This window comes from Brachionichthys hirsutus, chromosome 24 (assembly GCF_040956055.1).
Source record: "Brachionichthys hirsutus isolate HB-005 chromosome 24, CSIRO-AGI_Bhir_v1, whole genome shotgun sequence".
NCBI lineage: Eukaryota > Metazoa > Chordata > Actinopteri > Lophiiformes > Brachionichthyidae > Brachionichthys > Brachionichthys hirsutus.
In genome coordinates, this window is record NC_090920.1 from 4,635,821 (window position 1) to 4,657,369 (window position 21,549).

The 21,549-nt window shown below is 47.0% G+C and overlaps 3 protein-coding genes and 2 long non-coding RNA genes across 6 annotated transcripts; 4 read left to right on the forward strand and 1 right to left on the reverse strand.

Moving 5' to 3' along the window:
- Positions 1–697: 697 nt before the first annotated feature.
- Positions 698–2,245, forward strand: LOC137911868 (probable ATP-dependent RNA helicase DDX4). Its single transcript, XM_068756213.1, has 7 exons — positions 698–739; positions 826–865; positions 948–986; positions 1,086–1,199; positions 1,390–1,658; positions 1,943–2,050; positions 2,125–2,245. The coding sequence occupies exons 1-7, from the start codon at positions 698–700 to the stop codon at positions 2,209–2,211; spliced, it is 699 nt and encodes a 232-aa protein (XP_068612314.1). The 3' UTR covers positions 2,212–2,245.
- Positions 2,246–2,950: 705 nt separating this feature from the next.
- Positions 2,951–3,590, forward strand: LOC137912121 (uncharacterized). Its single transcript, XR_011106164.1, has 3 exons — positions 2,951–3,085; positions 3,258–3,307; positions 3,437–3,590. It is a non-coding gene; the product is annotated as an uncharacterized lncRNA (long non-coding RNA).
- A 44-nt stretch (positions 3,591–3,634) lies between these two features.
- LOC137912122 (uncharacterized) lies at positions 3,635–4,255 on the forward strand. The gene is made up of 3 exons (XR_011106165.1): positions 3,635–3,661; positions 3,923–4,024; positions 4,165–4,255. It is a non-coding gene; the product is annotated as an uncharacterized lncRNA (long non-coding RNA).
- Positions 4,256–6,033: 1,778 nt separating this feature from the next.
- Positions 6,034–9,985, forward strand: LOC137912120 (tudor domain-containing protein 5-like). Its single transcript, XM_068756475.1, has 6 exons — positions 6,034–6,593; positions 6,706–6,802; positions 8,332–8,574; positions 8,665–8,864; positions 9,370–9,453; positions 9,628–9,985. The coding sequence occupies exons 3-6, from the start codon at positions 8,346–8,348 to the stop codon at positions 9,838–9,840; spliced, it is 726 nt and encodes a 241-aa protein (XP_068612576.1). The 5' UTR covers positions 6,034–6,593; positions 6,706–6,802; positions 8,332–8,345; the 3' UTR covers positions 9,841–9,985.
- Positions 9,986–11,896: 1,911 nt separating this feature from the next.
- On the reverse strand, positions 11,897–17,917 carry cd99 (CD99 molecule). 2 transcript variants are annotated; one of them, XM_068756491.1, is made up of 11 exons: positions 17,690–17,917; positions 16,910–16,948; positions 16,652–16,696; positions 15,905–15,943; positions 15,766–15,825; positions 15,603–15,683; positions 15,241–15,273; positions 14,988–15,011; positions 13,376–13,492; positions 13,259–13,309; positions 11,897–13,187 (listed from the first exon to the last, which is right to left on the reverse strand). In XM_068756491.1, the coding sequence occupies exons 1-11, from the start codon at positions 17,748–17,750 to the stop codon at positions 13,159–13,161; spliced, it is 579 nt and encodes a 192-aa protein (XP_068612592.1). In that variant the 5' UTR covers positions 17,751–17,917; the 3' UTR covers positions 11,897–13,158. The 2 variants fall into 2 exon arrangements, with proteins under 2 accessions (XP_068612592.1, XP_068612593.1); XM_068756492.1 differs by lacking the exons at positions 11,897–13,187; positions 13,259–13,309; positions 13,376–13,492 and adding an exon at positions 14,305–14,746.
- Between the last annotated feature and the right edge of the window lie 3,632 nt (positions 17,918–21,549).

Here is a 21,549-nt window from a genome sequence, read left to right on the forward strand (position 1 = left end):
ATTTAAATGTAAATATGGGCCTGAATGTTCGTCAGCGCTGACGATTCCTTAGTTTCGTTGCTCCTCACCCTCCGATTGTTTTTGATAGATTGGCAGAACAAGGACGATGCACAAGGAGAGAGAGGTGGATTCAGAGGACGAGAAGGCAGAGGTGAGTTTGGAGCATGAAATTCCTCCGAGTTGTTTCTCGATGCCATGTCTAGTGAAGTTTGTATCGGCAAGTCGGGGCTGTTATAAGATTCAAGTTTTTTATTTTTATTAGGGCGTGCCCGAGGATTTGGCAGGATGGATCCCAGTGAACGCGATGGTAACGGGACAAAATCACGTTATTGAAATATTGAGCGTACTTCATTTGAACACCTTGAATCAGAGGCGGTGAAAAAGAATTGTCAAAATTGTCTTTTTTTTTCTACAAAAACATATTTTACTTGTAAGTTTCATTGTTTTCTACACCTGAGGATATATTTTTTTACCAAAATAAATATACTGTATGTACTTTTTCTTTTTAACTTGACTGAGTGGGAGCATCTCTTTTTGAGTAGGGTCCCGAGGAGGAAGAGGCGGCGGGGGACGAGGAGGTATTGAAAAGTTCTGAGTACATAACTGGCACAACGGCAGTGATGCTGAAAAACGCTGATGTTAAAGACTTAGAGACGCAGCGTTGAGGAGTTTATCTCTGGTTTTTCTTTAGCTCAAGATGACGGGCCGGCTGGGAGAGGAGGAGGAGGCTTCCGAGGAGGTAAATGAAATGGGAGCGATCACTTCACATCTTAGAGAGTCGTCGTTTCATCCTGTTCAATGTCGGGCTTTCCTCCTCTGTTGCAGGCTACCGGGGCGAAGACGAGGAAGTCTTCGTTCAACGTCTGTGTTATAACACTCAGGATTTATTCACATTTAGGATTTCGGCCCTTCGGCTGGGATTTGAAACATTGTTTTTTTGTTTTCAGGTGAAAATAAAGAAAATATGGACGGAAAAGATGAAGAACGTAAGTTGATGCTCTGTTGACTCTGAATCACGTTTGCATTCGGATCAAACTGGTTCCATTTTGTTTCCCTTGGATGTGATCTTCTGTTCGTCTCGGCAGGACCGAGGGTGACGTACATTCCTCCAGAACTCCCGCAGGATGAAAACTCCATTTTTGCCCACTACAAGACGGGCATCAATTTTGACAAATATGACGCCATCCCAGTGGACGTCAGTGGAAATAACCCTCCACCAGCGATCTTGGTAAGAAGCTCGGAAGTTAACGAATACTTAGACGTACGTTTCGTCCAAAGAGACTCGCCAGACGCTGATGTTTAGCGCCACCTTCCCCGAGGACATCCAGAGGTCTGCTTCTCGGCTAACGGCGGTTTGCCTCCAGCGTAATCATTAACCGGCGTTAACAGACCGGGAGCAGCGGGAGAGGGAGATCGCTCTCGGAGACTTCCGCTCTGGCAAATGTCCGGTCCTGGTGGCGACCTCTGTAGCCGCCCGCGGGCTGGACATTCCAGACGTGCAGCATGTGGTGAACTTTGACCTCCCTAACAACATCGACGAATATGTCCACCGCATTGGGAGAACTGGTCGCTGCGGTAACACTGGGAGGGCGGTGGCCTTCTTTGACCCAGAAGCTGATGGCAGTCTGGCTCGCGATTTGGTCGGCATCCTGTCCAAGGTACGATGCTACACGATGCTACACGAAGCTACACGATGCTACACGATGCTACACGATGCTACACGATGCTACACGATGCTACACGAAGCTACACGATGCTACGCGATGCCACGCGATGCCACACGATGCTACACGATGCTACACGAAGCTACACGATGCTACACGAAGCTACACGATGCTACACGATGCCACACGATGCTACACGATGCTACACGATGCTACACGATGCTACACGAAGCTACACGGATTAGCAGCTCGTCGGCTTACATTGTTTTCATTGGCAGGCCCAGCAGGAGATCCCCTCGTGGTTAGAGGAGACTGCGTTCAGCGGTTCTGGGGCCGCGGGCTTCGACCTCCCAAGAAGAAACTTTGCCTCCTCGGATTCCAGAAGTGTAACTTGATTCCTTTCAAGTTTCTGCTGAAGTTGCTTTTCTATCCTTTTATCCGGTTTATTCTTTATTTTCAGGGTCAACGCGGAGGATCGTTCCAGAATGAGGGCGCGAAGATCGAGCCGACCGCTCAGCCCGCAGCCGACGAGGAAAGCTGGGAATAGATAGGAACGTCACTTTTGTCTTTCTAAAGTTCACGTTGTTTTAGTTTTTATAAATGTTTTTGTTGAAAGACAAAAGTTTTTGTTGTTTCCCAAAATGTTAAATGTGTTGTCAAAATGTTAAGTGTGTTCATTGAACTGAGTTAAATTAGTTAAATGAGTTCTGATTATTAAAATAAAAAGTTCAAAATTGGGTGCCTGAGCAAGTCTTCACTGACCAGCACGTTTTGTTTGTCGAGGGGAAATGAAACTTGACCAGTTGAGACAGAAGAGACTTTTTCCTTTATTTCCAAAGATAAGGAAGGTCTCCAATAAATATTTGTTCAAGGTAAGATGGCATTTGTTCTATAATGTGTAATCTTCATTCATCCCTTTTAGTTTAAGGGTTTAATGATTTTTGCTCAGCAAAAATAGAAACTTGTTTAAATATAGATATATATTTTTTAATGTTCTGCTTTCAGTTCGCTCTACAATATTTTTTTGATTCTCTGGTATCAAATTAGTGTCAAACATTAGTTTCAAATGTTCTATTTGTTGACATCAATGCACAAACAATCAAGATACAAACACGGAAAAGTGGAAATTAAGAGCCGCGCGTGAGATGAGTCATCGGTATGACCAGCCAATCAGAGACGGAGTATGGCGTGCCGTTGTCAGGATTGGTCGCTCCTCTACTTCCTGTTTCACATTGATTGGTCAAAGCACTTCCTGTTTCGAATCCACCTTTGCTTCCTCCGTTCTCGAAGCTAACTGCATAACGCGGCTCCGGTTCTAAAGCCTCCGTTTCGTCTGACGGTACGGAAAAGGCGGTTTGGACCGAGCAAGCTGCGGGACTTCGGTGACCGACGCCATTAGAGGAATGGCTCAAAGCAGGAAGGTGAAACGAGAACGTGCTGTTCGTGCCCGTTTATGTCTGCTAAATTGCTAAAAAACTTTAGCAATTGTGAATAAAAGTCACTTCTGTCATTGTATTAATTCAACTTTGTGATGAGAACAGTTTAGCTAGTTTTTTAAACCTTTATTAACATAACCCACTATTCCACTGGTAGGTGGTGACTTCCGGAAGGCAGACAGGAAGTGCCCGGATGCAGCCGACCCAGTGAGCGCTTTACCCGCTGCGTTCTGCACACGCACACGCACACACTCACGCACATACGCACACGCACACACACACCCTGTAGCCCCTCCCCTTTGCTCTTATGCCCTGTATTCCTTTAACATTTGATAGCAGAGCCATCCCAACCCCAGGAGCAGCTCCAGCCTTCTCTCTGCACTCCACAGACTCTGAAGACCAGGTTAACAGTTCAAAAAGCTTGCAAAGCACCATCTTGTCTCTGCAAATATTTGTCCGTGTGTTTACGGCGATGCTCGTCCTTCCAGGTCACTTCTCTCCACAGCGGTCTGGACCGATGCGCCGCCTTGCTGAGTGGAATTCTTCAGGGTGAGGCGACAGGTGAGAGGAAGTTTCCTTCCATCAGTAGAGGAGCCAGTCGGACGAGAGTCGGATGACAAGTTGGTTTAGAGCGGGGGTGGGCGATTCTTGTTTCCACGGGGCCACATGAGAAGCAGAAAATATTCTGGAGGGCCGGGCCAAGTCTGCACAATATTAGTTTTATTTCTTTATAGAAAAGCAGTAAATAGCATTATTATTATTATTATTATTATGTAAATACGGGAATAAAACTCTTTGTTTATTTTAATGTCGTGTTTGTAGAAGCGGCGAGAAGCCCGTCGACGGCAATGAGGAAAGCGGCAGGCAAATCAAGAGCATCGGACTCAGCGAGGAAGAGGATCCAGAAAGTTCCTGCACAGACGGGTAGGGAGCGTGTGGACGGTGATGATGATGATGATGATGGCCGTTCATGTTGGGGGTTGTGTCATCTTAAATAAAAAGAAGATTGAGAATGAATCGTAAACAGATCTCGTATCATTTCTGTTTTATTTTAATCCTATTAGCTCCACCCCCACCTGAGCCGAGCTCCTCTGGGGGCTCCATGTTCATGCTCTCTAGCTCCTCCCCTCCACTACGCTGGAGCGGCGCCGTCGCGTCTGTGACAGGAAACAACAGTCAGGTCTCGTACGAAGACGAAGACGAAGACGAAGACTTCCATCCCATTGAGCATATAACCGGTAAACATTTAAATGTGTATTTGCTAAAGTGTATAACCCGAGGCCCCCCCCCCCCTATAATTTTGCCCGGGGGGGTGCGATGACACACACATGTTTGCCGCTGAAGCGGCCCGATAACGGGTCCATTTGCAGTTTCTGGCCAGTCGAGTGCTTTTCATGGTTTCTGGTGTGAATTTATAAGTTGGGAGTTTCCTTGCTTTGTGGATTTCCTATTATTATTATTATTGTTGGAATTTCTGTTGTACGGTTGTTATAAACTGAATGAGCTGCACTTTCCTCGCCTTCTTGTTTCATCTGCGGTTGGTCCCCGTTTCCTTTTTTAAAGGTCGATCTCTATCTACGAAGAGTTCAGACGAACTTTGGAAGTGGAATTAGCATTTGTAGTTCGGACTCACTGTGGCTCCGCCCCGGCTCCCAACAGGATCCGGACGCACTCCAAGCTACCTGACTGGGCCGCCTTGTGAATGGGAGCCTCGCCGCCGACGTCCTGGATACATCAGAGGTCATGGTGAAGGAGATTAACAGGTACGTGGATGATGTGGCGCCGGGCGTGGAAGCCACGCCCCCCCCCCCCCACACACACACACACCTGTCTGTTGATGTCGGCTCCAGCCTGGGTCAGCCACACCATGCAGTGGGGGTGTCCTCCGAACGCGGCGCTGTGTGTCGGCGTCTGGTGGAAGCGGCTGGTCACCAGGTTCACCTCGCAGCCCAGCTGCACCAGGTACGCCACGCAGTCCAGCTGAGACAGGAAACGCAGGCCAGTAATCAGATCTAAAGAGAAACACCACTAACCTTCAGGGATTACGATCGCTCAATATCAAAGAGGTTTTTATCATACGCTACTAGAGCAATATGACAGTGATGAGTTCCCGTGAGATGAATTGGAGAATCTTATTATTAATATTCTTTCTCTGTACTGATAAACAACGTTTTCCAATGTTCGTTTCAACTACATTCCCCAAAAGGAGAGAAAGATTTGCCTTGCATCTTTTGTTTTGTTCTCAAAGCCACCGGAATGACGCCAAAAACGTCATCGTTACGCTAAACCAATCGGAGGCATAGATTGACGGGTAAAGGCGTTGTCATAGGGCGATCTGTAAATGTTCCGCCCCCTTATCCTGTGTTTTCCCGGAACTGTTTCGGCGCCTTGACTCGCCATTGGCTCCCCAATGAAAATGCAGTGCTGCAAAAAAAAAACTTCAATCAATGAAACTTTATTGTCCGCTCCTACACTAAGGGCATGAGTTCACTGCTAACATGTCCACGGGGGGTTCGGCGATTATTCCAGCGCTAGCTTCGTTTCTAATGCTACGAGCTTCGGCTCCGGGGCTAGCGTCTTTGCTGGCCTCGTTGCTAATGCCATTAGCGTCGGCTCCGGGGCGAGCGTCTTTGCTAGGCCTTGTTGCTAATGCTACTAGCGTCGGCTCCGGGGCTAGCGTCTTTGCTAGGCCTTGTTGCTAATGCCACTAGCGTCGGCTCCGGGGCTAGCGTCTTTGCTAGGCCTTGCTGCTAATGCTACTAGCGTCGGCTCCGGGGCTAGCGTCTTTGCTAGGCCTTGTTGCTAATGCTACTCTAGCGTCTTTGCTAGGCCTTGTTGCTAATGCTACTAGCGTCGGCTCCGGGGCTTGCGTCTTTGCTAGGCCTTGTTGCTAATGCTACTAGCGTCTTTGCTAGGCCTTGTTGCTAATGCTACTAGCGTCGGCTCCGGGGCTAGCGTCTTTGCTAGGCCTTGTTGCTAATGCCACTAGCGTCGGCTCCGGGGCTAGCGTCTTTGCTAAGCCTTGTTGCTAATGCTGCTAGCGTCTTTGCTAGGCATTCGCCCTGGATGTTTCCCGAAGTCGGAGAGTTTTGTTTGTGTTTCCGTTTTCCCTTTGTCTCTACTGGCTTTTGGAGTGGCTGACATATTCTTCTTTAAAAGGACGAGTTGTCTGTGCCCTTAATTATCAAGTCCGCGGTCTACAACAGGATTTTCGTACGGAGAATGACGGAGCTTGGCTGAGCGTGTCGACTTAGCTGGCGGCCACAACCGGAACTTGATTGATAGTCTTGACATGGATTTCTGATTTTTTTTCTAATTTTAAATCTTTGTCTGATGGACAATTTAATCATATTAAACAATAAAATATGTCGTGTAAACTGTTTTCTTTTTTTAAGTTATTATAAATAGTTCTGACAGTGATAAACTAGTTAATTATTTTTTTCCTACTTTTAAACGGAAGGAAACGCCAATTCAACCAATCAGCACCTCGCAGGTCATTTGGAGCGTTGGATCAAAGCCCGGTGTCCTGACAACGGGCTTTGATCCATCGGGATTTTGTGTATATATACACGAAAGACAGTGAAGTCTGTGTGTCTTTTCACCAGATCCCTGAGTTGTTTGCTGCTCGTTTTAAGAATTCAACTTCGAAGAGACCTTTTAATTTGACAAAAGCAGCGTTGAAAACGTCAACTTCAACCGAACGTAAGTAACTTTCCTTTTGCCAGCAGCGGGCTGATCGGCGTCGAGCTTGATATAATTTGTTTTCTGAAACTGTTGGGATTGATCAACACTTCCGGTCTTTGCATTAAATGAACTCAAATTTATTTGATGCAAAGACTGTAAGTCTTGTTAAGAAGATTGTTAATCCGCCTTTGTGCGCTGGAATTATAGATAAATATATGTTTATGCTAATATCTGCTGTTTGCAATATACCAAAGAATGATTTAAATGGTGATGACTTTGGACTGTTGGACTGTTGGACAAATGAAATCCTGGACACGTCCTCACTGAAAGTAAAGCCTTCATGTCAATTCAGGATGTTATCTCCTCTGCCATAGTTAAATAAATATTTTAAGTTTATACCAATTCCTTCCTGATTGTTTTAGGCCGTAGAGAGACTTCTTTAGCTGCACAAGCTTTTCTCCTGTCCCTGATAAATGTTCAAACCCCTCTGGCTGCTCCAGGTAGATCTCTTCCTTTATCGGAGCGTGTAAATATGCTGTCTTTACATCCACCTGATGGACGATGAGGTTGTTTTGTACAGTTATCTGCATCAGTGCCCGTACTGATGTGATGCTGGCTGCTGGAGCAAATGTTTCGTGATAGTCGATGCCCTCTGTTTGACCTTTGGCGACATTTCTTGCTTTGAATATTTCTTCTCTTTTAGCAGTTTCTTTAAGGGTATACAAATATACAAATATTCCTTCCTCACATCTGCGATCTAATTTCTTATTTTCATGCTTATATGCATAACAGTCAGTCCCAAAAACCCACATCTTTGAAAGATCAGGCCTTCTCCCTGTCAGCATGAAAAGGAGTATTTTTGAGCCTTTCGTTGTAGCGTCTGTTTTGGGCAGCATTCTGGACAGCATAAGGCCACAGAGTTTTTGGAAACCCTTTTTCTATGAACAAACACCTTCCCGTTTCAGAAAGGGTCCTCCATTGTCTCTCTGCTGTCCCATTTTGACGGGGAGAGTCTGGTGATGATGTTTCATGCTTTATGCCCCTTTCCCTTAGAAGGGACCGGAAAGCATTTCCTGTGTATTCAGTGCCGCTGTCTGACCTGATGCATTTTAGACCACCGTAATACACGTACATATTTTAATACATCTTGGACATTGCAGTGTCCCAAAATCTCATGCCATGTTTTGACATCACAGGCTAGTTTATCCCTGGACATGATGTCATTATTTACCGTTCTGATGTCGTAGAGTCCATCGTGCTCTTCTATGATGGAAACGGTCCCGTCTCTGGTTATGAGTCTGTTTTGTCCTCCTTTGAATATCACGCTGGCTCCACAGAGATGAGGTCCTGAGGATGTGATGGGATGAGTAAGGCATTCCTAAACTGAAGCAAACGCCAAATTGATCATGAATGCAGAATAAAAGCGCCGCATGCTGAATCAAAGACGTTTACTTGTCAACGCACCCAACGCTAAATCATCTGGAGATCAATATGAACACTCGTCTGCATCTTCCTCCTGCCATTGACCCTCTTGATGTGTTTTCCAGGTTTGGAAGGCGCAATGGATCGAGAAGAGCTGTTGGAAAAGCTGAAGATCGATGTTCGATCCTTGCTGACTTCTGTTAAGTTTGGTTTGGATCCCGATGAGCTCAGCCAGGACTACTGCTCCATGTTGGGGTATCCCATGCCCCTTAATCAGCTGGGCTTCCACCACGTCCTGGATATGGTGAAGGAGATGCCTGATGTAGTGTCCGTTAACATCAGGGCTGATGGCACTACGATCTTAAAGGGTAAAGGCCCTTTTGTGGTAAAAACTAAATAATCACCTGCCTCTAAAATGCCGTAACGTGTAATTCTATTCTACGTTTCTGCCGTCACAGCGGTAGGCACCGAGTCCAGCAGAAACGTGGAGGAGCTGATAGCAAATCAGCGCCCGCCGAAGGCCAACGGGAGGAGGAGCGGTTTTAAAGCCGACTCGGCCTCCGACCCGTCCACCCCAGGGGCCCCCCCCAGAGGAGGCCGTGCTCCTGCGGCTGCCCCTGCCCGGCTGAAAGCACAGCGCCACACCCGCCCCTCCAAGGTACGACTTTCATTCCCCCTGGAAATAGTTTTTTTGGTCAGAGTTGTGCTTTCTTGTTTTCCGTTGCCCATCCTGTATTTTTTCTTTTTGATTGACACAGGATGTCTCAGGAATGTGGTGCATATTTCAGCTCGCTCTCAGAATACTTGTCAGTTTAGTGTTGCTGCCGTTCTGCAGAGAAATGCACTGAATACCTTTTATTCAAAGTCTTCACCACGTCGTGTGTCTGGACAGTCAAACCTCTACTGGACTTGTGCATGGAGGCGCAGAGTGATCAAGTTTATTGTGTACACACATTGTGTACATCCTCCACCATGTTTGGGCCATTTATGCTCTTTGCATTGAGTAGAAGCCGTTCAAATCTAATCTGATTGATTACATCATGTCATGTATATTAATATTGATCGTACTGAATATGCTAAACAGCTAAAATCACTTCCAAGGTGTCCTAACATAACATTACAGAACGTAGTGAACATACTGGTTCATGATTTGTTCATCACAGATCGAGCTGGAGGGAGCGGGATGTTTCTCGGTGCCGCCTGAACAGGAAGAGCGACCCCCCCTGGAGAACATCGAGGACGATGAGGTCAGCTGACATTCGCTTTTTCTCTGGCTTCAGTTTCTTGATGCTATTTTACTATCTTAGTGTTTGGCTCTGATTTAAACTCCATATTTAAACAAACATTTGAAGACACAACCTGAACACGATAGCAAGAGCGTAAACAAACGCTCACCATGTCTTGTGAACTGCTGTTCTCAGGGCGAGAGCGACGACCGAACCGCCGGCCTGACTGATTTTTTTGGATTGGTCTTCAACGATTCTCCTCCAACCGACCCCCCAGTCCAGCCTGGACCCCTCTCTGCGCTCCCGACCTGGCTCCGCTCGGCGCTCCCGACCTGGTCCCTCGCAGCGGTCCCGATCTGCCTCCTCGCAGCGGTCCCGATCTGGCTCCTGGTCCGATCCAGGCGATGAAAACCCAGTAGAACTGCTGTACCCCCCCCCCCCCTATGAATTTGTACACTGATTTTTGCATGATTTTTTATTTTATTTCTGGTTTCGTTTTGCTGTGAATTTGTGTGAACTTTGTTTCTTATGTTGTAAATAGACTTTCTTTCATTCATATTCATAAAGTTTCATAGTTAATCTAATCCAAAACCACGGCTACGTCTTGTTTTCGCCTCAGAAGAGTCCAGAAGCGGTTTAAACCGGTAAAAATGTTACTAATTTATTACAAAATACAACAAACTTACACTCAACGAACTCGAGCATCTGGGTGAAGCGATCAAAACCTGTCTGCCCTCCCGGGTCAACACCGGTGCACCGCCCGATTGGCCCTGCCTTATATACACCTTCTGGCCACAGCGCCACACAGTGCACAACATGGGAAACGCATTCCGTCACTCATTTGGCTCCTATAATAGCATTGTTTGCAAATATTTTTTTATAGCAGGTAACTACAAATACATTGATGTGAAGTTAGACGCAACTTCCGGTTACGGTTTTCCAAATATATATTTTTCTTTTTATCGACGGGACGTCCTCGCTACACGCGGATTAAAAATTCTGTAAACAACACAAATGTAAAAAATGAAACTAAAACACACAAGTGTTGAGCAGTCAATACGCTGATCCGTTCAGTTCAGCTGGACTTTATGCATCAAGTTAAGATGATCTCATATATTTTTTGAGAAATAGCCTTTATGTGTTGCATCTGGAACAGAGTTAGAAAATAAGTGTCGCGTTTTTCGCCGTAATAAAGCGCCTCCGGTTCGAATCTGTGATTTGGACCCGAGTTTTCAGACTCACTCCAGACAGGTCTCTGGCCTGCTTTTACCACATTAACAGTGAAGGGCGGGGAAAGAGACTTGTTTTCGCAAACCGCACTCTGGGTGACACTTCCGGGTCACGTGTTTCATGCTAAACCAATGAAAACTCAAAGCCGGAATATCTCCTTATTCTTCGTGTTTTTGAAGGTGAATATTTTTATTCGAAATGTGCTAACGTGGAAAATTGTTCATCGTAACGTAGTTCAGGTACAGTTGGAAAAAAACGAGCTTTTTAATTACATTAAAAGTGTTTTTGTTTGAAATCCTCGGACCCGACCGCCTCTAGTGGACACAAGCCGTAACTGCAGCACGCTTTCCTGAATAAACACAACGAGCAGAATATTTTCCGGATGAAATCAATCTTCGTATTTGGCGGTCATTTCCTTCTTTAATTGAACTGCTGTCCTCACTGCTTTCCTCTTTTCCTTTCCAGTAGTGTTAATGCGGACTGTTCTTTTCTCAAGTTTGAAGACATGAGAAAAATGAAAGAACTACAAAATAAAACGGACAAAATACCGCGTTGGCTGATTAGCGGGAGGAATCCGCCGTAGTTTTCTTCTTCTTAAATAATTTCTTGTTTATTTTATCTTGGCATCGCTTCTTTTTTCGCTCTTCCTTCTTCTTAGGCGAACTTTTCCGCTGCGTTCGAAGCCCACTCGTGCGCCACACCGCCCTCTGGCGGCGCGTCACCGTAACACACATAACATGGAAATGAAAATGTGGCAGCTCCAACTGGAGCTTTTGCTCTGTGTGCAGCCTCCAGTGCCTGAACAGAGTCTCGGACCTCATTCCTCATTCTTCAACGCAAAAATACTCAAATCAAGCTACTTATGAACAAAATAGAACAAAACACACAAGGAACAAATGAACAGGCTCGAATATCTAACCAAAGGTGCGTTATTATGGCGAAAATGACAATAACACAAGACCTAGTTGTGATCACTTTCAATGAAGATTTGTCAAAATGCCTTCTGTCTCTGCAAGCTGTCCGTCACCCGGACAACAGCTGCTTAATAAAAATATTTAATTGTCTCTTGGAGGTTTAAAGTTTTGGTCACAAGTTCCCTCCTGGAAGCTCAGCAGGCATTTATTTCAATTTAGAACGTTACATCTACAAAATAAAATAACAACACAACCAAAGCCACCAGAGGGCGCACGAGCTGGCGTTCGTCGCCCCTGAGAAGAGAGAAGATTGAGCCAGCTGTCTGTACAACACCACTTTATTGAAAACAGGTACAAACTCTAAAACCGTTCATCAAAGTCGCAATAAACAGCAGATTAATAATCACGCTCGTAAAGATGAGTTTTGTTTTCTTATGTAGAAAACAAAATGTCCACATCCGGTGATGAGGAGGAGAAGAGGAAGAGGAGTTTAAAGCGGACACCTGGACTATTTACAGCTGCTCTGCTACGGCAAGCGAAAAGGGTCAAAGCTTACTACACAAAATACAACAGATCCTTGTAACAGTCAGCATGTTCTATTCAAATGTTCCGGTCCAGAACGCTCCCGAAGGGTTCTCGACCCGATAGAGAAACATCCGCTTTTAATTGCGTCAAAATAAAATGTTTACTTCACTTGAAAAAGTCTTCCAGCAAGTCGAAGGAAGACTTTTACTTTGAAAGGCCTCAAATTAAATCATTCTTTGACACAATTACGTGTGTGTGTGTGGGGGGGGGGGGGGGGGGGGGGGGTCAGATGGGGCCCAGCGGCGTAATCAATAAATCTAGATTCATTTGAGAGTTTGCTTTTGTTTTGTTTAAAATAACGAGAACAAAACGGCGAAGGCAGAAATCGCAACAACCGAACAATAAAACAAAAAAAAACTCCTTCCATTCTGGGCCAATCAGATCCACTAGCTAGCTTCCTTTGATCCAATCAGCTGCAGAGTTTCTAAAAACAAACGACAGTGGGAGGAGAAAGTATTCGACCCTTTTCACCGGTGTGTGCTTCCTATTGGCCAGGGCAAGCTTTAAGCCACACCTCCAATCTCACCTCATTGGTTGGACTCCAGGTTGGCTCACGCCGGACTCTGATTGGATGTGAATGTTTGCATTTTAATACAAACACAAATATGAAGATTGTAATAGTTTAGTTTAAGCTGAGCCACCCAGTGTCCAAGCGATCACCATGACGACGCGAAGGCCGAACGCACCGAATGAAAGATTAAAGTCTCGTCTTTCATCAGTGTTCCGAGCATTCTTCGTTCCGGAGTTATCGGCCGTTGAAGAGAGGCGGATTCCAACATCAGTGAATATTTGGGTTTAAAAAAAAAACGTCTTTAGACGTCAAATGGCAGTTAAAGAGTTAAGAAACCCCAAAATGGTTCCCGCATACGTTTTCCTCCGACTGCGTGATGCTAAAGCGAAGCGGGGCAGCAGCACAAGAAGCCCAAAGGCACCAAAGAAGAAACTCAGACAGGCTCCGCCCACTGCTGGACGCGCACGCCGGAGGGGGAGGAGCCAACTAGGACTTCGTCAGCAGGTTGCTCATCACTGAAAGGTGAGAAACACAACGAATGAACGCAAAGCGAACGTCCACCTTCATCGAAATGACGAAGACCTACCTTGAGGATCCGACGGCCCCCGCTGGCCTTTACCGCTCTCCGGATCGGCGCCTGACGGAAGCGAGCATTGGATCAGTGAGGCTCCGCCCCCCGCCCCCCCCAGCATCAGACACTGACCTCCCTGCAGCTTGAAGCAGAGCTTCTTCTTCTGGTAAGCGAAGTAGCTGGACGCCGCCCCCACCACGGCCACGCCGATGGCGCTGACGATGGCGGCGATCGTTCCCGATCCAGCCTCTGCGTGACGACAAGCAAAAACGTTCTGATGAGCGGCTTCCGGCGCCGTGGGACTCGTCGTAGCCTCGGCGTTCCACAAGGGGGCGTCGCCCACGGCTTCCAGGTGTTCTCGTGGGGGCGGTTCAAGAAAGAGAACAAAATGACTCAGAAAAAAAAAGAGCTGCAAAGACCGGACTGACAGCGAACACACCCTCAGGGCGGGGCACAGAGTCTCCAACGGACTGAGTCATAGGGCGGGGGGGGCGTTGTCGGGGCAACGGAGGCAGACGACACCGCCTGGAGCAACGGCTGAGAAATGTTGAACATGCCTCTCTCTCTCTCTCTCTCTCGGGGGAAGCCCCTTCTCGACCAATCGCCTTGTTTACCTGGGGGGGGGGGGGGGGTCCGTCAGGTGTTTTGCAGTCTGCATTCCTTGTTTGGCTCGCCCCCCCCCCCCCCCTCCCACACATTGATTCGTGGACCCTCTTCTTCGTTTTATTTGCCCCACAAAGACAATAAAACCCCCGGGGGGGGGGGGGGGGCGCGGCTCTGTTCAACCGCTGCCGGCTGTGTGTGAAGCGCCACCGGATGAACCGGATTGAAACCGGGCGTGTCCCGGCACGAAGCGGCGAGAGCAAGAAACACCGTCAGAAACAAAAGCTTCATCTCCGAAACCCGACACCATGAAATCTTAATCCCAATCCTGATCTCAATCCTAATCTCAATCCTAATCTCAATCCTAATCTCAATCCTAATCCCAATCGCATTTAAAAGCAGATAATCTGGATATTTGCTGTGGATTCAACGCCGAATAGAAACACCGAAACACTGTAAAAAGTTACCAAAAGTTTCCCTTTAATTCGTGAAACAAAAATCACAAAAGATGAACCAAAAACATTTCCGCTCTCGCAAAAGAACAAACCCCAAAGGAGCAGCGCCGGAGCTGCGTTGCCCCTGACAACCGGCTGATGACTCATGGTCGTGTGCCACGCCCAGAACGCTCTGGAATCACAGGAGCGCTGACTCAGCAAATCCAGACGCTCAGACCCAACAAATCCCTCCAGAAGAACCGCAGAAAACAGGAACCGGTTCTGAACCGCCAGAGACCGGCCAGAGCGCCTGGGCTCGTGGGTCAGGGCGCCGCCCGCAGCGCATCCAAGGCCCGCTCTAACAGAGGAACCAGGGTTTGCTTTAAGTTGAAAAGCCACGCTCGGACTTCCTCGGGCACGTTTGCGTTTAACGTCTTCAGGATTTGGCCCCACAGAAGGGTCGGATCTGCAACGACACACAATCGTAGCGGCTAATCGGATAGCTCGAGTCTCATTGATCACAGCCAAGATGAAACACAAAGCCCCGCCCCCCCCCGCCCGCCGAGCAGCCAAGCGGATCAGAAAGCGCTGAACACGACTTCCCGTAAGACAGGAAGCAGGACGTTCTCCCAAAAGGAGCAGTTCCTTCAGGAACCCAACGGCGGAACCCAAAACAGGAAGCGCATCGACGTTAGCGGAAGGTTTACCTTGAGGCTCTTCACCGGCGCCACCTGTCAGACACACACGATGACATCATCAGTGTATCAGTGTAAAACATTTAAGGAGAATAAAACGGTCTAATCAATGAGGTTTAATTATAATAACATTTCATGATATAATTTGGACACGTTCGGCGGGCCGGATTAAAAAGCCCAAGGGGCCGCATGTGGCCCCCGGGCCGTAGTTTGCCCATGCCTGTTCTAACTAGAACCAGGAAACACAGGAGGGGAAAGGACCTACCCCGGGGGTCGTAGCCCGGGTCCCGGCCGCCGCCTGGAGTCAAAGCAGAAAAGTCCAGTCAGAAACATTCCTCTGTCTTTGCCTTTTCCTGAGGCTGCTCCGGTGCTTCGGTTCCCCCCACAGAACAGGATCAGGACTCTGCATGCGGAACCGCGAGCTTTCACCGAACACGCGGCTTCGATTAGTCGGGAAACTTTGTGGAACGTTCCTTCTCCCGTTCTGGAACAACAACTAACTCCTTCCTGCTCCGAGACTCATCCGGAACCGCAGGAAACGTTCCAGCGTCACGATTCCCCAACGGGGCGCGGTGGAAGCTAATAGCCCCACCCCCCCCCCCCAGGTAACCCGACCTGATGTCTCACCTCCTGCGTGGCGATCTCCGTCGTTGTTGGCGTCGCCGCCAGCGAGATCAACCAAGTCCGAGTCTCCAAAGGTGTTACCGCCTTCAATAGAGAGATAAAAGCATTTCACTCACGTTAATAATTAAACACAGGAAGAAGAAGAGAACCCCGAGAGGTCACCGACCTCCTCCTCGTCTCTTTGGGGGGACGTCTGGCTGTTTGGGGTCCAGTTTGTTCGTCTCGTCTACAGAGACAAACGGACGGCTTTAAATACGGACAGAAGGGAAGTCGGAGACGACCTGCAGGACATTTTGCAGCTTTACCTGGGCCGAGAGCGTCCGATAAGTCAAATCCCGTACCATCTGCAACACAGGCACGCACGCACACGCACACACACACACACACACACACACACACACACGCACGCACACACACGCACGCACACACACACACGTTAGTTAGTAGGAGACAGACCCCCAATGAAAGAACAAGAAGCCTCGATTGCTCACATGAACGGATCACTCAGAACAACAGTTACAGCGTAACCTCCAGTTTGACGTGAGGGCCAGAGAGACACGCGCGTGTGTGTGTGTGCGTGTGTGTGCGTGCGTGCGTGCGTGTGTGTGTGTGCGTGTGTGTGTGTGTGTGCGTGTGTGTGTGTGCGTGTGTGTGTGCGTGTGTGAATTGTGCCGCTAAGATTTGGATCCGATTTAATAAAATCTACGGAAGCAGAAATTGAAAGCCGTCTCTTCCTTACAGTGAAATAAAAAATCAATAATTGATAGTTTAGCATGTTAAAGGTCCAAATATTAATTTCTGTCCTGGAAAGACTTTTTCTGCTCAGACGATTAATTCCTACAGCACTTGAATGCATCGCAGGATACTTCAGAGCCAGGCTTTATAGCCGCCCGAGCAAAGCACAAGAAAAGATTGAAAGGACGCGATCGACTTCAAGCCGGGACTGACGATAACATTTAATGATACTTAATCCAATTCTCAATAAGATGAAACGTGTGAACGAGTGAACGAGTGAACGAGTGAACGAGTGAACGAGTGAACGAGTGACACACCATCAGCTTTCGGCTGCTGCTTCTCTTTGGGTTTTGGTGTTGGATCTGAGGACAGAGAGACAATCTGTCAGCAGGTTTCAGGGGACTCATCTGCAGGTACCCTACTTATAACCTCAGGACACACACAGGTCAGAGAACAGAACCTTCATACGTTCCGGTCGGGTTCTCCTCCAGAACCGAGTGGATGATCGACTGATCGCTAAACAGGGACACAAACCCAGCGGTCTGATGCAGGAGTAAAACATTTTGCAGCTTTACCTTCATCGAAAGCAGCTGCTAAATCAAATCCCATACCATCTGCAAAACACACACACACACACACACACACACACAGCCGTTAGTATTCAATTCTATTCTATTTATATAGATCACAGCATTTATGAATCATTTTAAAACGAATTTCGTTCACCTTATTTGTCACAATAAAAACGTACGCGTGGAAGAGACATATATTCCTATATTCAATATTCACGCCTTCGGTATAGCTTCAAATACTCAAATATTCTTTAGGTGTGGCTGGACATTTATACGCATTTAAAAAAAATCTGAGTATGACAAATTGTCTATTACAATTAAAACGTTGATTTACTAGTATAATCCGTTTCTCAATACAATTAGAGAAGTATAATGATTTATGCTTATATATATATATATATATATATATGAGAGTTTTGTCTACATTGTAGTTACAGCCTAAAATAAAATTCAAACCACCAAACCTAGAAAAAAATAAAGTTCCAAATGGAGTTTCAAAGAAATGTTTCCACAGACGAAGCTGCATGATGGAAACAGGTCAGGATGACGTCACAGCTCACTTAAAAAAAAACCCGAAGCTACTCTTTCTATCAGCTACAATGGTTCGCAGCCTGCGGGATTCGAGCCGCCAACCCAACAGCCTTAAATTAGACGGGACGGCTTTCTGGCGTCACCTTAAAAGGCGAGTTTATTTCCCACCGTAACCATAAAGAAACCATGACGTAGCTAACGCTACTGACGTAGCTAACGCTACCGACGCAAGCTAACGCTACTGACACCGACCTTCTGCTAGCGTCCCCGCAGCGAACGCCAGAAGCGACACGCACAGCAAACAGAACTTCATGGCGTCGGTACCGAAAGCCAACTTCACGTCTCTTCGGCTACTTTGAAAGTCGGTAACTTTTCTTCACCGCCGGTGACGTCAGCTCCTGTCTCTTTGATGCCTCTCTTTAAACTGGGGGTCCGGCGCGCTCAGCCCGCCCGGTGTCCTGTTACCGTCTCGCGGGCCTCCTCTCGGGAACGCGCTGGGTGTGGCGCGGCATTCAAGGAGGGCGTGGCCGCGCGAGGAATGCCAACGCTGGTGCGTTCAGGGGCCCTGGTGAACCTCCACGCCAAGAGGGACTGGGCGAGCGAGGCAAACACGTAAACACGTAAACACGTAAATAAGTAAATAAGTAAATAAAGTGATAGGTGGAACGTCTTCAGACCAGTCTTAACAGTCTTACAATAGAACTGGTTTGCACGGCCAGTTCGATATCCAGGCAGGACTGTGGGATATTTGACCTTCAAACTCCGCCCCCTAGTGACCTTTCATGGAATGAATTTAATGTTTTTCAAAATGGAGATACCGTAACCAATAATAATTGTAAAACACACACAACCCTATAATTGTAATGCCCTCTCTCTCTATATATATACATATACTTTTTGAATATTTCCCCGTAGTATTTCTATTTTATTTGTTGCTTCCACAGGTCAAACCGACTGGTCCAAACACCCGGAGGCTTTTCCTTTCAAGTGTTTGCCGTCTTTTTTGGACAATAACAGAAATGATTCATAGATTATCCAAATAGTTGTCACTAATCCAGACTCCTGGTGAACCTAGTCTAGATAAACCTACTTATTGTCTGAAGCCCACGTCGTAATTTTGCATGAATACTGAACCATGCAGAGGCGCATGGAGGGGCCTTATTTTCTAGCGTATGTATATGAACCCACTGGAGGGACACACCAGCCAGGGAGGGGTCCGGTATTACCCCCACATTAAGAATGGCCTAAAGAGAGGAAGATCAGCTGGAACCACTTACATGTTATTTTATCCATTTTCAAATCAATATTGTGCAACCACTGACCAGACAGCGGTCGAATTAAAATCATGGACGCAGCACTGAGTGATTCGTGACCTTTTATTGACCCACAGAAAGTGTTGCGATAAAGTTTTTTTTTTTAAAGAGCGTCCTCCAACATGGCCAACTTTCTGATTGGATGTTGTGGAGCAAACATCGCGTCGCCTCTGGCAGCATAACGTGAGCTACAGAACACGAGAGCGAGAGAATTGATTTATCAAGGATATACAAATGCATTTCATTTTTTTAGTAAGGAAAAGCAATGAAGAGGTCCAGACAGGAAGCTGACATCCGACTGCTCGTCATGCCTAAAAACAAAAGAGGCTCGATCAGAGAAGACTCAAGAGAATCCAAAATGAGTGTTTTTATAAAACAGATGAACGCAGGATTATTCCTAAAAGGAGAAAGCATTGATTTTCAACTCACGCTTCCTGCAGGTCCACACCTTAATACCTGCGGGACAAGGCCGCCTTCAGCACCTTAATCTGCACATATTGGTTCTCGATGATGGTATTCAGCTTTTGGTTCACGCTCTCCTGGCAGGCTGGAAACAGATGGGGGTGGGGGGGGGGGGGGTCAGTAAACACAGGCAGTGTGATGAGGAAGAAGGGAAACGTGATAAAAGTAGAGATGAGGTCTATGGACTCACCTTCGACAGAGGGCGGAGGAGCTGGGGGGGGGGGGGGGGGGGGCAGGAACAGAGGGGATGAGACGCCACTTATACGATATACTATTTACCTTTATGAAATTTAATCTGAGCAATGAGGACGTTTTGTGCACTCACTCCCGTCAGTAGGCGTGGGAGCATCTGTGGAACAGAAAGTCAGATTGACAGAAGTTGCGTTTTTGTGTGAACGAATATAAATGTCGTGTAAAAGCCGGTAACATGAAAGGATTTGGCCTTTTACAGGCAGCATTACAGGGAAAAGGAAACAGTAATGAGGTTTAATTAGAATAAAATGTAATTTAATGATATAATTTGGACAAATTCTGGGGGGCCGGATTAAAAAGTCCAATGGGCCGCATATGGCCCTCGGGCCTTAGTCTGCCTGCGCCTGTCTTGGATCAATCCTGGTTTAATATCAGCCCAAACAGCATCAACGAATGCGTTTTACCTGGAGTCAGAGCATCAGCCAGATCGAATCCAGTGTCCTCTAGAAAAGCAAAAGAGTTTTAAACAGAACAGCTTTATGAAAGCACAGAATGTGAGCTGCTGTGGTGTGTGTGTGTGTGTGTGTGTCGGCTCACTGGGCTTGGAGGCTCCTGTAACACAGAGAAACCCCCCCCCAGCAGAAACATTAGAATCACATTTTACTGAAGGCGGTTCCATCACGGTCGTCTCCGCGAGGCCGCTCACCTTTAGCGCGAAGATAGTCGAAGGCGCCGAGTCCTGCGTGAGGAAGACACGACAAGCGTGAGATTCTAAACCGTGTGAGGTCAGCAAAGTGAAACGGCATTAGAGTGAGAGTCAGGCGTGCTCACCCCGCTTCTGTCGGTGAGCCGGTGAGTCCGGATCTGTGGATGCAGAAACGTCAACAGATCCGTCAGTTCGCCATAAGCATAAGGTCTGAAGACGCTTTTTAAAAATGCAGAGGAAGTAACGTTGAAGTGGAGCCCGGCCACCACAGGGGGCGCCATCTGAGGACACTTCCCCACCACTCCACCCAACCCAAAAGATAGGCTTGTTTTAATTCTGAGTTAACCCACAAATCAGATTTCACAGCTTTCTCAACGTTGTTGTTGTTGTTGTTGTGTCTGAGGCCGACGCCCCCCAGACGGCGGTTAAACGCCACAGACAAGCCCGCCTCCCGTTTCTCCATCCCGTAGCGTGACTCATGCTCTCAGGTCTCATCTTCAAGACGACGAAGACGAACAACAAAGCCTCCAGCGTCACGAGAGCTCAAGTATTTTATTTTGAAAGAAAAATCGCATCAAGTTATGATTCATTTTAGTCTAATCCCAAAGAAACATATTAAAACATAATTCTCGATGTTTACGACACATGAACTTAAACATGTTTGGAATTTTGTAAAGGAAGACGTAGAACGCTGGGTAAGAATTTTAACGCAATTTCATCCTGGTGATTAAAGTTCCATAATAAAATAATTCAACAAGCATTTCTTCGTTTGCTTTAGAGAAGGCGAGCACAAAACCGTGTCTGTTATTTTTTTCATTAAAATGGAATTTGCACGCCTGATTTTAAACATGATCAAAGTTAAGTGAAGATCACTCACCGTCATCGCCTCTGACACCGGCATGGTGAGCACCTGCAAGACGAAGATGAGGGAGACAGTGATTTTTACATCAAATAAAGACAACAATCCATCTGAGGGTCACCCACCGTTTCCTGTCACCGCTCCAGCGACCAGCAGCAGCAGCAGAGTCACCTTCAGACCAAACATCTTGAAGCTACCTGGCGAAGTTCCTGTTTCTTGGAAGAGAGAGGCTGGGGGGGGGGGGGTGCGGATCTGTCTGGTACAGACCTGACTCCCAAGCTTTTATAGCGCCCATTGGGTGTGGCGGCCTGCGAGCGAAAGATGCAAAGCCTGACGAAACAGCAACAGTCCGATTGCAGGATAAACCGCTAATCGTTGGCGCGGGTGAGTCACAACAGCAGGACCAGGAGCCCCCCCACCCAGGGCGATTTGTTCATCCTCTGTCTGGGTTACTCAACAAATCGTAATCGTTCCATAATGCTCTACAGGGGGGTAAGTAGACTAGAAATTATTCAGATGTACCAGAGAAGGAAAAACATTCCTGTTTTTACAGAGCTTTATTCAGCGAGTGGAACCATAA